Source organism: Centropristis striata, chromosome 1, assembly GCF_030273125.1.
Source record: "Centropristis striata isolate RG_2023a ecotype Rhode Island chromosome 1, C.striata_1.0, whole genome shotgun sequence".
Classification (NCBI taxonomy): Eukaryota; Metazoa; Chordata; class Actinopteri; order Perciformes; family Serranidae; genus Centropristis; species Centropristis striata.
The window spans coordinates 38,699,980-38,714,994 of NC_081517.1; the positions used below are offsets into that span (position 1 = coordinate 38,699,980).

Below are 15,015 nucleotides of genomic sequence, written 5' to 3' on the forward strand. Positions count from 1 at the left end.
GCAGAGTGACTGAGAGTACTGGGAGTGTGATTGTGAAGAAAAATTACTGAGCACCAGAAGAGTACAGTCAATATAGAAGCAATTATTCATACAAAAGTGTACATTATTTTCTTTATTTATAGTTCAATTAAACTGCATACTCATGTTTTATGTTGCTCATGTCTTCACACATACAGTCATGGAAAAAAATATTAGATCATTGTTTTCTTCAATTTCTTAAAATTCTAATTTTAATGCCCGGTACAACTAAAGGGTCATTTGTTTGGACAAATATAATGATAACAACAACAAAAAAAGCTCATAAGAGTTTAAATTAAGAGCTGATATCTAGCCATTTTCCATGGTTTTCTTGATAATGATTTTGGTTATTATCAAAAAAACCATAGTGAAATAAAACCCACAAAAAAATACAAATAATGACTGTGTCTCAGCATGGATGCACAGTAATCAGATCAACTGATATTTGTCAGCAACGCTGCACACTCAGTCCTCGCTCAGCAAATCTCACTCATCATTCATGTTGTGTGTGTCGTTACTCATCCTCCATCTTTGTCTCATCACCATCATCACGTATCTCAATGCTAGCAAACTCTGGCACGCTTTCCTCTCTCTCACACACACACAGTGCCAGCTGGTTTCCCCTCCCCTTCCTCCCCTTCCTCCCCTTCCTCCCCCGTTTACCGAGCAGTACACGGATGGATTTGAGTGTGCACACATCTCCCCAGCCACAAACTCATCCCTGCTGTTACATAAGATCCATGCAAAGGCTTACAAATCAGATTATTATAGCCACCCGGCCACACACTCAGAGAGGATAGAGGTCAATGAAGCAACATGGACAACCAGTGGACCGATGCTGGCGTGAGTGGACAAAAGACACATTGGCGTCCTGTCCTGTCTGCGTCCAATCAGTCTGTCCACATGCCAACCTGTCCTGCAGTTATTGGACTGTCTGAACTGAGCAGCCAATTTAGAGTTCCTCTTTTGTTTCCAGTTAAACTGCTGCTGTCACTGATTGTTGCTCTGTGGTTTTGCACAAAATCACAACCAGGCACACCGTTGAGGTTTTGTCCACACTAATACCACCCCAGGCCTTGACGCTCTGCAGGATTAGAATCATCCAGAAACCGCTGTAGTTGAACAGGAACCAGCCACCCCCACGTTGGCTTTCAACACCAGGATTTAGGAATAACAAATGGATTTTCTTTGATTCCACGAGAGCACAGGTCTATTCTCAGCACAGCCTCTACAAATATAGGTTCACTTCTAGATAAAGTGCTAATGTCCACTCACAGCTTGGTCCAACAGTCCTGTATGTCCGGGTTTAAGGATAGCAGTAATGACCAAATTTAAATCTACGTCATCACAAATATGTGCATTCATGTTAGCAACAGAAGAAGTGTTTTGCCCGTTTTGCTCCAGCTATCTAAATAAGTTAGCAGGCTTTTAATGTTCACTTAAAACTGTTACCAGCATCTGCTTGTGGCAGAAACTTGTCATTTACACTGGGGACACTGTGGATAATTTGTCAAAAGGGTTCTGAAAATAGTTTGCACTTAGAACAGAAATAAGAGCGCCTTGGGAAAGTTTTATTTACACAATAAGAAAACAAACTTAAAGCCCTAATACCAAAAAAGTTGGGACATTGTCGAAAACATAAAACAGAATGCAACAACTTGCAAATACTTTGTTTAATCTGATAAACTTTGTAAATATACACTCTGGATTTGGAATTTGATGCATTCTGCTTTTAATTCTGTTTTACACAGTGTCCCTGCTTTTTTTTTTTTTAATATATGTATATGTATATATATATATATATATATATATATATATATATATATATATATATATACATAATAAAATAAATATAGCAACATATGCTTAAAAATCTGAAATGGTCCAAAACAGTACATGTGCTGATCAGTAGCAGCTATGACTGGGGTGCATATTACTGATACTTGTGTGGTTGGTGTTGACAGTGTTGCACCGTTATGCTTTTTTTTTTTGCACGACCTTCATACCTATCCCAAATTTAATTGCCTGAAATTGCAAACTTTTCAGCACAAAGCGACATCCTTGCTGTTGCGTGTTTGGTTGTCAGAATCAATATAACAACAACAAAAGAAGTTCTACAGAATTTCAGATCACAACCAGACCAAGAGGTGTTTTGGTTTAACAAGTGACCCTGTTAACTGGTGACTATCAGCAAAATATGTCCATGTTTGCTTGCAGTAGAGAGTCGCCAATTAACACATTTGCTTGTTAAACCGAAACCCAGGTGTGCTCTATGGCTGCAAGCCATTAAACGTGTTGACTACTACTGGACTGAGAACACAATGTAAATGCTTCATTTTGTAGCGCCCTTTTAAAACAAGTCAAACCTCCGAGTGTGTCATGGTATTTCAAGTTCTATGCATGACCACAGATAATGTAGTTGACTTCTATGGTTGTAATTTCTTGCTGGTGTAATGTTACATGCAAGCAGTCCTTCAAGATCTCAGGCACCATGCAGGATTTCATAAACAACACAATTTTCTCTTCTTGCTTTAATCCCTGTGTTAGGTTTCTACATTAAATACGTGTAGATATGTGTCCATTAAACATTGAGCCACTTGACATTGTATTTTACCAACTCACTAAGAGCACACAGATCTGGAAATCTGTCATTATTTTGTTCATTTGTTTAAGTGGTTAATGCCCCTGCATAGCTTCACAAGCTTCTGTTTCAAGACTGCAAGCACATGCTTTTGTACTTCATGTCTATAGATTCTGGTTAAGACGAATGTAGTCGGACATATTGTTGAGTCACAGTCCAGCAGTGAATACACTCGGCGCAGCTTTGCATGAGAAATGTGACAATGAGAACAGCGAGGCCTTGAGGGTGTTTGAAGGTGAGAAGAGAAAAAACGGGAGTGTTAAAGACATAAATGAAAGGAGGGGAAAGAAAAAGCGGTAATCTGAAAAAGAAAAAAAGTGACAGGACAAAGGTCTTCTGGGCATTGTTATGCAATTGTTTTAGACTTTTCAAGATTTGTCAGTTCACTGTCATATTCCCAGCTGACCCAAGCCCTCCTGTTTCTGTAGCTCTGTCCTTGTTCTTCATCCTGTTGTTTTCTCACAACAAACAGAGCGAAAATGGAGAGATTGAAGGGGAGGTAAAGGTCAAAAGGTAGAGCCCTGTTGGGAGATGCTTCCACAGTAGTTTGGGGAGCAGGTAGGCGGAGGAGGAGGCGAGGGGTGTTTGAACGCTGTCAGGAGGAGTCAGATCTTCTTGTTATTGTCCAGCAGCAGGGGCTGTCCTCCTAATAGCCTCACTAATCACTCTTGTCATTTTTAATCTCCCTCTTCCACCCTGGGCGTATTTAAAGCAGGGGCCTCCGTGTGCCCGGCCGGGATTAGACTAGTGAGCAAAAGAGGAGGAGGAGGAGGAGCAGGAGGCGTGGGAGGCAGAGGGGGAGGAGAGCAGCAGCACACTCCTTGTGCGCCTCACATTGGGCGCCATGTGACTCATGCTAATGCTAATGGTACAGCTGTGAATGCTAAAAATACAGGCTAGCATGAGGCTGTTTTAGCTGCACAGCAGTAAAGAGATTATTGATAAAACACATGAACTACATTATTTCAGCATGAGTACTGTATGTCCTGCATGTGTACCAGTATGGACCTGTGCAGTCATGCATGCATCATGAACATACAGAAACATATCAAAATTGCAAGTCATCATGTTTTTTTAGTCCTCCATTGACATTCATTATCAGCAGAGCTATTTTATTTCAGCAACATTAGTGATGTGACTCCTTTTTTTCATATATACAAACATGATTAAAATATATTTAAAAAAGCAAAGGCGATAAAAGATGAAAATAGGAAACAAGGAGGAAATCTGCACATATATTACCTACAGATCAAACGCCAAGCTTACACGCCTACAGGCTACTAATGAGAGGGACTGAACTTCTATGGCAGCGGCATGCAGAGAGAGGAGGGTTTTCATCATCAATAATGCATTTTTTGAATGGCTGTTGCTGACAGCACAGGCAAAATGTTAATTTTAAGTGTGATTTTGTTCTTCTTTAGGTTTTATTTGTTATAAAACTGAACTGACATTGCATAAAGACCGGGGAAAAGAGGGAAACCACAAACAAAATCCACCGACCAGCACCTCTAAAGCTATAAACATCAACTATTTAATATCATTTGTTTAATCTGCACAAAAACAAAGGAGTAAAAAACGTGTTGGCTGGTAGATTTTGTGTTGAACAGAGACAGACTTTATGTTTTCAATCTAAACGCTAAGCAAACGATCTCCTGGCTCAAACTTAGTATCAATCTTAACTAACTCTAAAGAAAGCAAATAAGTGTATTCCCCAAAATGTTCCTTCAGAATAACGAAAAGCTTTTTGTGAAAATAAATCCTTTGAAAAATGCCTTGTTTCTTTCAGGGTTTCATCCAACACTGATAGATGTTGTAATTTCTCTTTCTGTCCCCAGAACAACAAACCATTACCAGCTATTGGATCCCATTCTGTTATATCTAATCAGCAGAGACAATTCACCTGCAGGCCGACAGGTTCTCCTTCTCTATAAAGAGAATCTGCCCACACAGATTAATGGAAACACTCCTCGCAAACCCCAACAGGGGAGTTTAAACAGCAGGGTTTTACACCTGTGTAAGACACTGTGAGGTAATACTATTAAACCTGCTGAGGAGGACGCCGGCCAGAGACGCACTCTGACACATAAACCGTTGGCTGTTGCTTTTAAACGGAAGTCGGGGATTAGATTACGCTCCTCACTGCAGAACACGGTGTGATCAATACCACAACATCATAACTACACATGCACACACAAGCCTGGGGTTCTTATGTTGGATTACTTCATCTCATGTTTCTACATCTGTATTTTTCTAAATCATACATACATTTATGGATTAGTGCAGTGATGCTCAACTTGAGGCCCGGGGGCCAAATCAGGTCCACAATAGGGTGCTGGGTGGCCCTCAGACCTTTTTCTAATTCACAATGACATTTTTTGTACTGTGAATGTGTAAATAAGGTGCCAAAGTGCATGAAAAAGCATCAAAATAAAGTTAATTTATCAAGAATGCATGACCCGACAGAGGTCCAGGGCTAAACCCTGAATGTCCTTCAAGCCAAGAAATGCTCCTGCTTACACTTAATCTGTGTTTATTCCTTTCATATGATAAATATTATAACTATTTGTTCATTTACTGGCCCCCGGGGGCAAAGAAAGTTGAGAATCCCTGTGCTAAATGCTGATGTTCTCTCAAAAGATCCACTTTGAGATCATGTCAGGACACACGCTGCTGTCTGACCCCATGCGATGATGCAAGAGATTTTGGGATGAGCAGGGAGGAGAGGATGCCCTGCAGCCATTGGCAAGTTCTGTGGGCTGTTTTCCTCTCCACATTTAGCGTATTTAATCTGCTCTGATTTGGTTTACGTTGATGCCAGTCGGAGAGAAAATGGAGAGTGAGGAGAGAGAGGTCGAAAAGCCTCATGTGAACTCGACCAACTAGTCTACCAGCCTGTTCTTATTTAGTCTTTGTCTTGTCCAGGGCAAACTTAAATATCTCTCTTTCATTAGATGCATAGTGATGACATTTTAAACGGATGTTAAGGCCCCCCTCAGGATGAGTTGTAATCATTCAGAGATCTACAGGTCCAAAATTTTGTGCATTCTAAATTTTAATTTGTCAAAAACTTCAGTTCATGACCAAACATTCACATCAGCCTCGGCTGTACTTTGTGTTTAGTGCAAATCAGCAAATTTTAACATGCTTACATGAACATGTTAAACATCACAGTTGACACATCACATGACTGCAGCGGTTATGGAAGTCTGAGCTATCATTGAATGAGAATTGTTTTATCACAATTGGAAGTCAACATCAGCTCTTCCACCCACTTTCATATTTCCCAGTATTATTTAGGGCAAAATGGATAAATATTTTAGTGTCATACATGTTTACTACAGCACATTATACATGCCAGGAGGCCGCACTGCTGAGAGTTAATTTGAGAGTGATGTAACCTGCAACGCTTTGAGGTCGGAAATTGGGGAACTGGGAAATTTCTGCCTCAGACTGGAACGCAGCATTGGTATGAATAGTGTGTTAGTATGAGATTTCCAACAGAGCCTTTGTCTTGTTTACATAACTTTTAACTTTTCTTTTTATTCTTGTTTTTTATTTTACACTTGATTGAATGTCAGATTTTTGTTTGTACTGTTAAAGTCGTCCTCCCTGCACATTCAGCATCTATTTACTGTTAGGTAAGTTCCCCTCCAGTCATAAATTTGTTTTGCTTTTGGTCACTTTTTTTTTTTAGCTTCACTGTGCAGAATGATGATTGTGCAGAGTTTGACACTAAAAGGCAGTTTTCATATTCCTCTGCAGAAATTCTCACAAACGGTTGTGCCTGTTTTTTAAGCAAGTTGTAGTTGAATTTGCAGCCTAAAGTGTAATGTTAGAACTTAAAACCTCCCAATTCACATAAACTGTGAATTGACTTTTCAGTGAAGTTGAGTGGCGACATCTTGTCTCAAGCAGTCAAACTTGTTAAAGGAAACAAGATATGTGAACTACTTTGTGGAAAAGCATATATTAATATGGAAATCCTTATATATTACACAGTCATGGAAAAAATTATTAGACCACCCTTGTTTTCTTTTCTTTCTTGTTCATTTTAATGGCTGGTACAACTTAAGGTACATTTATTTTGAAAAGTTAATGATAACAACAAAAAAAAGTTCATAAGAGTTTAATTTAAGAGCTGATATCTAGACAATTTCCATGATTTTATTGACAATGATTTTGGTTAATATCAAGAAAACCATGGGAAATGGCTAGATATCAGCTCTGAAATTAAACTCTTCCGAGCTATTTTTGTTGTTATCATTATATTTACAACAAATGTACCTTTAGTTGTACAAGGTATTAAAATGAACAAGAAATTGAAGGAAAAGTGTGGTCTAATAATTGTTTCCATGACTGTATATGTCCTTAATCTGTCTGAGGGGGAATCTTTAATATGAATCAGATTAAAAGGCTGCAACATAGGAATAACAGCCCATGCTCTGCAGTGAAAGCTCACCCCTGCATAGCCTCTTTGTCTAGAACATCACGAATCAGCTGCATGTGCACTTCCTCACACAGCCTTCACTACTACGAGCGCTCTGAATGTGACGTCCCAGCCTGTGACGTCCCCCGGTTACATATCATCTACGCCACTGCTGTTATTTCCCAGCAGCCAACTGTGCGTTTTACTCATCCCTGTGAGGTTCACTTCACGCTGCTGCGCAGTTCACCTTGTCGTGTCCTTCCCCTGCAGGAAGGAAGAGGAGTGGGAGGGCTGACAGAGTGATGGGTGAAGGAAGAAAAGGGTGAGGTTGGTTTGTGGAGTGAGGGACAGATAAAGGGGACAGAAAGAGATCAGTTATGTGTGAAAACAAGTTGATATAGCAGCTTCCCTCTGGAGGTTTTAGATCTTCTGTGTTAGGAAGAGATTGGTGGCTTAAGTCACATTTACTCACAGTGAGTAAAGGATCAATCCTCAGCCCAGTGGCTATTGGCTGTGACATGCTATATCGTCCTTTAGTGTCTCTGAGTGTGTGTATGTTCTTCTTGGCATGCATCTCCCTTCATCACTGCACTAAATTGCTGTCTCCTCAGCTCGCAGCCATGACAGCAGAACACCGGCTCTGTCTTTGCTCTCCACTTTGCGAGTGTCTGGGGGTTGAACATGCGTTGACAGCAGCCATGGGCAGCAGTGTGCAGAGCAGCGCTGTTCCACTTACTCCAAACAGCCACCAACCATTTTTATTCATTCAGTTGCTCTTACCCTGCTGAGCTATACGCATGTCCCCACAGGCTCCGCTCGACTGAGTTGTTTTTCATCCATTAGGCTTAAGAAATAACTGACTTCCACCGACTCTGACTCCCTCGACTCTCGCCAACTCAAAGCAAAAGGAATCATGGATGTGGGACTCAAGCAGACTCACGCACGCAAATTATATGAGAATGAATTTAAAGCTCTGAGGTCTGTGTGAGGGGAGGCTTTCTGCTGCACTCCAATTGGTCTTCAGAAGTACTTCTGGTGCTTTTTTCTATCACTAAGAGGTTTTTGTCCAACTGTGCACCAGTTGGACACTTAATATTACCTCCACTTTGTGATGAATGCAAATTGATTGTAAGTGTTGGAAAAAATAGTCCTGAATAACAATAACAGGCAGAAATGTGCAGCCGGGTGGGGAACATTATGGTAGTTCTAGTTCATTTGGAAAATTACATCACATTACATTACATGTCATTCAGCTGACGCTTTTGTCCAAAGTGACTTACAATATTGTATTCAACCTGAGGGTACTACACTTAGACCACAGGAATCAAGTAAGTACAAAACTTTAAGAGCCAATTGTAATCGCTACAGGAGTGCTATATGTTAAAGAAGAAAAGAAGAAGAGAAAGAGAAAAGAATAAGAGCATTTTTTAAAAAATTTTTTTGATTGCTTGCTAAAAGCCGAGATTGGCCTCCAGATTTCTTTGTCCGTAAGGGGTCTGATGTTTCAGGTTTCAGTCACGTTTCAAACAAAAATGCTAAACATTCACTTATTCCAGATTCTCGGTAATGAAGATTTGTTGCCTTTATTTGTCACGCACCGGCACCTTTCACACCTGAAATTTAGGTTCGGATCAAACTGAAAAGTCCTAAAGTCCGGACCAAACGAGATAGGTGTGAAAGCGCCCTTAGATTACCTTTCTTTTTCCAGTTCATGTAAACCTTTCCATCAGTTAAATTGTAAGATTATGAACACAGGACTAAGTAGTAATAGAAAAGTAACACTCTCTGTGGGTTGTAGAGAGGTGCAGATCAGTGGAAAGAGACTTTAAAGTAGGAAAGAAGTGTCACACTCCCTACTCCATATGCATGTCTCTTCTACCCTCAGGTCTTTCTTAAGATCAACAATCTTGAGTAAACAGTAAACCTTCTCTCCTCCTCAGATCAATTGTTCTGTTATATAAACCTTGAGTCTGTTCAACCTGGTGTGTAACATGAATCATCAGCTTCAGTCATGATATAAGACAAATTATCTCCGTAGAGAAAAGAGTAATTGTTAATATCCTCTTATTAGCACCAGAATAGTGACTGTGTCATTAGGAACAGACATGACTCACGCACGGCTACATATTATGAAAAAAAAAAACATTCATCTAAAAAAATCCTCCTTTTGATGTTATCCCTCTGTTTATCAGTACATGATGTATCTCAGCTCAGATGATTCATTAAAACTGTGTGTGTGTGTGTGTGTGTGTGTGTGTGTGTGTGTGTGTGTGGTATAAAGCACATGTGCCTCAGTATATGTTCCTCAGTTTATATATATACAGTTTATTTCTAAAAGGGGCGCCATCTGTTTTGTACATTCACATATTTGCCTGAAACCAGGTAGAAATTACATGTAACTGCAGTCATATTGTATCTCAGGTGTGACACGGTGCAGTGTGTGATTAGACGGCTTGGATGAACACCAGAAGTGTCACCACCGACATCGCTTTTGGTGGCACAGCTGCGGCTCACAGCCACACATAAACACATAGGGTGCATGATGCTATTTCACACCTCCGTCTTTATCAGCTGATGATCGGCACTGATGTTGCCATCGTGAGGCTCGTTTGTCCCAGAAAAAAAAAGCATACAAACGGTGAGAGAAATAACAGGAACTTGCAGATACTGGGACGTACGCACTATACTTGATAAGCAGGGCATGGGCAGGTACTTGTCTCCATGGCAACCAGCTCAAGGAGGACTGGAAGACGTTGTATAGTGTGTGTAGGTGAAGCTAATGACAGGAAATGTGCCTCCCTGCTACACTCCTACCGTGTGTGCGTGTGTTCTCCACTGCTGTCAGAATATTGAGCTGTTTCACAAGTGGGATCAGAAGACACTTTGGCTAAGATGACTCATAGAGCACCAATCCGCAGAAAGTCTAACGCTGCATGAACCGCTGTCACAGGCTTAGTCTTATAAACCTCCCCTGCTCCGTCACTCACAGGTCTCTAATGTCTTCCCCACTCACTTTTACTCACATTAGCTGCAAACCAAAATGCATACTTTTTACTTTTATTGAGTACTGCAGCTGTCCTTGCAAAGTAGGTTCTGTTGCATGCAATATGCATACAATACTACTTCATCATAACATTGCACCTTGAAACTTGACCCACTTGCTCATATATCACAGTTATTCTTCTCCCTTTGAGTATCTAGAACAGCACTATATGAATTGAATGTATTATTATCATTATTATTATCACAGTCCGAAACACAAAATTTAAATAATAACAGAAGAATTGTGCAAGTTGGAATCCTTTGTACCTTGCTTAAAGGGACAGTTTGGATTTTTTATATATTATATATTTTTTATATTTTGTATGTGGGTTAATATGAGTTTCTTATCCATAGTCAGTATGTTGCCTACAGTAGACAAGGGTCAGCACACCAGCAGTTTGGAGAAGCAATGCACTGCTATGGACGGGGTATTTTAGCCACTTAAAAAACAAACAATATCAGTTAGAGTGCACGCTTTATTTAGAATATTTTCACCACATTACCAAGCCTTTTCCATAAAAGGAAATGAAGCCTTTCCATCCATCTAAGCTGTCTTTAAAGCCATCTGACTCCATTGATTAAAAACATTCAGCAGTCATTTTACCTCGCAGAACATAGCAGTTGCAAAACTAATCTATTGAGGTAGAGGTAGACTAGCAACTCCTGTGATCTGTGAGGTAAAATGTTTTTGTCAATGGATCTTTGCAGCTTTGAAGAGAGCATTGAACTTCATCAATCCCCCATAAGTAAGGGCTGTCTGGTTGCAAGTTAAAGTGGTGGCTCATTATTGTACTCTAAATATAGCATCCACTTAAACTCATGTAGATTTTTTCTTCGGGTGGCTAAAATGTGTTTTGCTTCCACCTCCGTCCCCAGCAGTTCACTGCTTAGCTTCCTTGTCAGTTCTCCTGCCTGCTTCTCTAGCTGGGGGTGTGCCAGCTGCCATCTACTGTAGGTAAAACACTGACTATAAATAGGTGCCTCAAACAACCCCACTTCAAGAGCTCCAAACTAAACCCTTTAACGTTACCTTGGGGATACAACAAAACGCCATTTGTCGAGCTTGTTAGAGACGGAGGTCAACCCAGAGAGCTCTGCTGCTGCTACTTTGCAGTGAATGCAACATATAACTCCAGATACTAATGTCTAACATGCAGCATTATATTCACAACAGTACAACTACATGTTTTTCTCTGTCAATGTTATTGTTATTATACAGGTGCATCTCAATAAATTAGAATATGATGGAAAAGTCCATTTAGTTTAAGTCAAATAGCCCTAAACAAGTATTGAGTCATATAGATGGACATACTTTTCAGAGGCCAACATTTCCATATTAAACATACTTTTTTAAATTGGTCTTTTGTAATATACATTTTTTGAGACACTGAATTTTAGGTCTTCATTAAATGTAAGCCATAATCATTATAATTAGAAGAAATTAAATAAATTAAGACATGACATATTTCATTCTGTGTGCAATGGATCTATATAATGTGTTATTTCCACTTTTTGAATTTAATTACTGACATGAATAAACTTTCTATGATATTCTAATTTATTGAGATGCACCTGTAGGTCTTTCCTTTTTGTTGTTTTCAGATTTCTTAATAATTATGTTGTTGTTTGCTGTCAATATAGTTTCTGTAAAAACTATGTGCTCCTTCTGCGGCTCAGTCGATGTGACATATCTTTTGCTGTGCAGAGGATTGTGGGTCAGAATAGTCAGAAAAGCATGCTGGTTTGCAACTGCAAAATGCAGCCACATGTAGTAAGACATCCTGGTATTTTTGGCATGCTAATTATTTTTCTGGCATACTAAATGGCATGGTAGTTTGGAATACACCCAGTATTGCATCTATTTCTGTATTTCAGGATCTTTGAATGTAGTTTCAAATAACAAGATATTTCAGCCCCATTAAAAAACAAATGCATACAAAAAAGTAAATGTACAGTGTGATTTTTCAGTCTTTAACTCGAGGAAAAACTCCATCCATTGACCTTAGCTTTCATGGTTTCTTTAGTCATGCATTGTGCCGTTCCCTGAAAGCTTTTCTCCCCTCCCTCAGTCCTTCCTCTCAGGGCCTTGTCTGGCCTCGTTGTGTCAGATTGTTGCCCCCTCAAGCTATCTGGTTACATCACAGACTGGAGCTGGATGGTGGCAGAGCTGGAAATATCATGAGCAGACCGAGACAGGGGACAGGGGGACGGGAGCCCAAAGGAGTCGTTTCTGTGTTTATGTCTGCACATGGATCTGTGCCATGTCTGAAGCTATAAGGGCCGACGCTCCTGGCTTGTTGCTGCCCATACTTTATCTCTTCCTCTGCGCTGCTGCTGCAGAGATGGAGAATCTCTGCATTGCTAACCAGTGAGCCTGTCGTTGTCATATCTGCCTGTTGTCTCGAGTTCAGACTCTGTTAGAGGGGTATATGTGCATAAAAATGTGTAAGTACAAATATGAAGAAATGGAGGAAATGTTCAGATCCTTTACTTGAGTAAAAGTGCTAATACCACACTGTAGAAACACTATTAAATGGAATGGGTTTCTGTTGTGTGAAGCACAAGGTCAGGCTGATGTTTGTGTAGTTGTTGTTTGCCATTTTCATAATAGAGACGTTGATATGACCCTGATGTTGCAGACACAGGCTGGTTAACACTGCACAAACTGACAGAGTGAAACACTCTATTATTTCAAATGACTTAACATGTAATTTACTGAACAATCTGCATCTGACTTGTTCTTTATTATCTCATAGACCTGTGAGCTATCCAAGGTTTGAAATACATACTTATTATTATGATAGAAACTTTAACATTTCAAACAAATGCAGTCTGAGGGATCTGTGAGATCTTTTATTTGTTGTATCTGTGCAGTTTCCCTGTGCAATATGTCGTATGGCAAGTCTTTGGAATATGCTCCTTCAAACAATTATCAATATATATGTGCTGAGGTCTTTCTTTATGTCATTTCAATTATGGAATTCATTTTCATTTCATTTTAAAGTTTTAAACCCGGACGTTTTCTGTTTGTTTTGCAGAAAGTGAGCGAGAAAGTTGGAGGTGCAGAAGGAACGAAGCTCGATGAAGACTTCACTGATATGGAAAAGGCAAGTCTGATCTCTTAACATTATCAGCTTGTTGAGAGTGGAAACTAATGCTGGAGCTCATTATGAATTTATCAGGAGATCATTAAACTGTTGTGGGATCCCAACATGCTATAAATATCGCAAACATTTCTGCTGTCATGTTGGAAAAGTTATTACAAGATCAAAAATTAAAAATGTCCACCTCTCAACAGTTTCAGTAGATCTGGTCAAAATGAACTTCTCATTACATTACATTAATAATATATATAACACAAAAATGCTGTACCTGCATTTACATTGAAATTAAACTTCACGACACGGCCTCTAGACGGTTGCAGTTTGGTGTCAAAACGACTTAGTTCGATTGAGGCACAAAGAATATTTGGTTAGGTTTAGGCACAAAACTAGATGGTTAGGTTTAGGAACACAAACAACTTAGTAAGGTTTAGGAAAAGATTGAGGTTTTGGATCAAAATTAGTGTCTCATACAGGATGTCATTTAGGGGATACATTTGTAAGTGGGTGTGTAATAAAATGGGGGTGTTGTGTAGCCTGCTAAACTGCAGTTAGACCCTTCTTGTGATGTATGACTGATGGTACAGAGACGACAAAAGGACAGATGCTGAAGATGCAGAAGACCACAGAATGAAGTAGTGTGGGCCTTGAAAGGAGCTTAACAGCTCCCCTTTATGCTCCACACTCTTCTTGTATATCTCATGTTCATGTTAAAATCTTAAGACAGTTTTTTCTCTTCTTTAAATAATTTAAGTGATTTCCCTCCTGCACACTTAAAACCCAGAAAATGTCACTGCAATTTGATTTATCTTAGACTTATAAAATGGACTTCATGTCAGTCATAATGTTCCTTCTATGCCACTAACAAACAGTATTTACTCCAGAATTTCAATAACTCTTTGCCTTTGTGCGTGTGTCTGTGTGTGTCTTGTGTTTGCTCACATACTTGAATACGTCCCTGAAAACATTGGTGCCCTGAATAACATATTGCATGTTTTTTCCCGTATGTGAGCAATAATAAATACATGTGAGTGCTTGTGTATTATGAGCATCACCACATGTTAGTAGGTGTGTGTGTGTGTGTTACATGTTATTGTGCAGCAGGAAGAGAGGCCGAGCGTTGCAGAGCTGTTGGCGAGCCTCCTCACACTGAACAAGGACATCACAGCCAGCTCTCGGCTCTGCACAGCTCCCTCTCACCAGAACAAAACAACACTTTCTTTTATCTCGTTTTTTTTCACTATTAGATGCAGAATTATTTAATCGCTGTTTCTCTCATCCTCTCCCACAATCTTTTGACTATTTTCGTTTCTATCCACATCTTTTGTTAAAGATTATTTCTGCCCCTTCTCTCTCCCTCTCTGTGTTGTTTTTTTATGTTGTCGTTTACAGAAGATGGACACCACGGCTCGGGCCGTGCTGGACATCATGACCAAGACTACTGAGTATCTGCAGCCGAACCCAGGTGACATAAACCAGCTGTGAACGATGATGATGTGATGTATTGTTTACTAACAGACCCAAGCCTAGTCTCACCTGATTCAATATTAAAATATATTTTTTTAAACATTAAAGAATACTATGTAGCATTATTTATCCGCACACTTTGTATGCGTATCACTACTCACTGAACTGAAACACGGCCGAGTGTTCTGTGGCTGTACATGAATAAGACAATGAGCTGAGAATTAAGTTGGATTACAGTTTGCAAACTGAAAGTTGCAATAACAATTATAAAACACAAGGAAAAACAAGAGTATGAATTTGAGCGAAACTAGCTTACTGTA

The 15,015-nt window shown here is 39.7% G+C and overlaps 1 protein-coding gene across 5 annotated transcripts in view; it reads left to right on the top strand.

Moving 5' to 3' along the window:
- The window catches only part of sh3gl2a (SH3 domain containing GRB2 like 2a, endophilin A1), a 49,410-nt gene that overhangs the window by 22,900 nt on the left and 11,495 nt on the right, over positions 1–15,015 (top strand). For all 5 annotated transcript variants that reach the window (XR_009394935.1, XR_009394936.1, XM_059341699.1 and 2 more), the window contains exons 2-3: positions 13,166–13,234; positions 14,621–14,693. Coding sequence is in view for 3 of the 5 variants with exons in the window: in XM_059341699.1 (XP_059197682.1) it covers positions 13,166–13,234; positions 14,621–14,693 (142 nt within the window). In the remaining 2 variants the exon portion in view is untranslated. The remainder of the gene's footprint in view (positions 1–13,165; positions 13,235–14,620; positions 14,694–15,015) is intronic.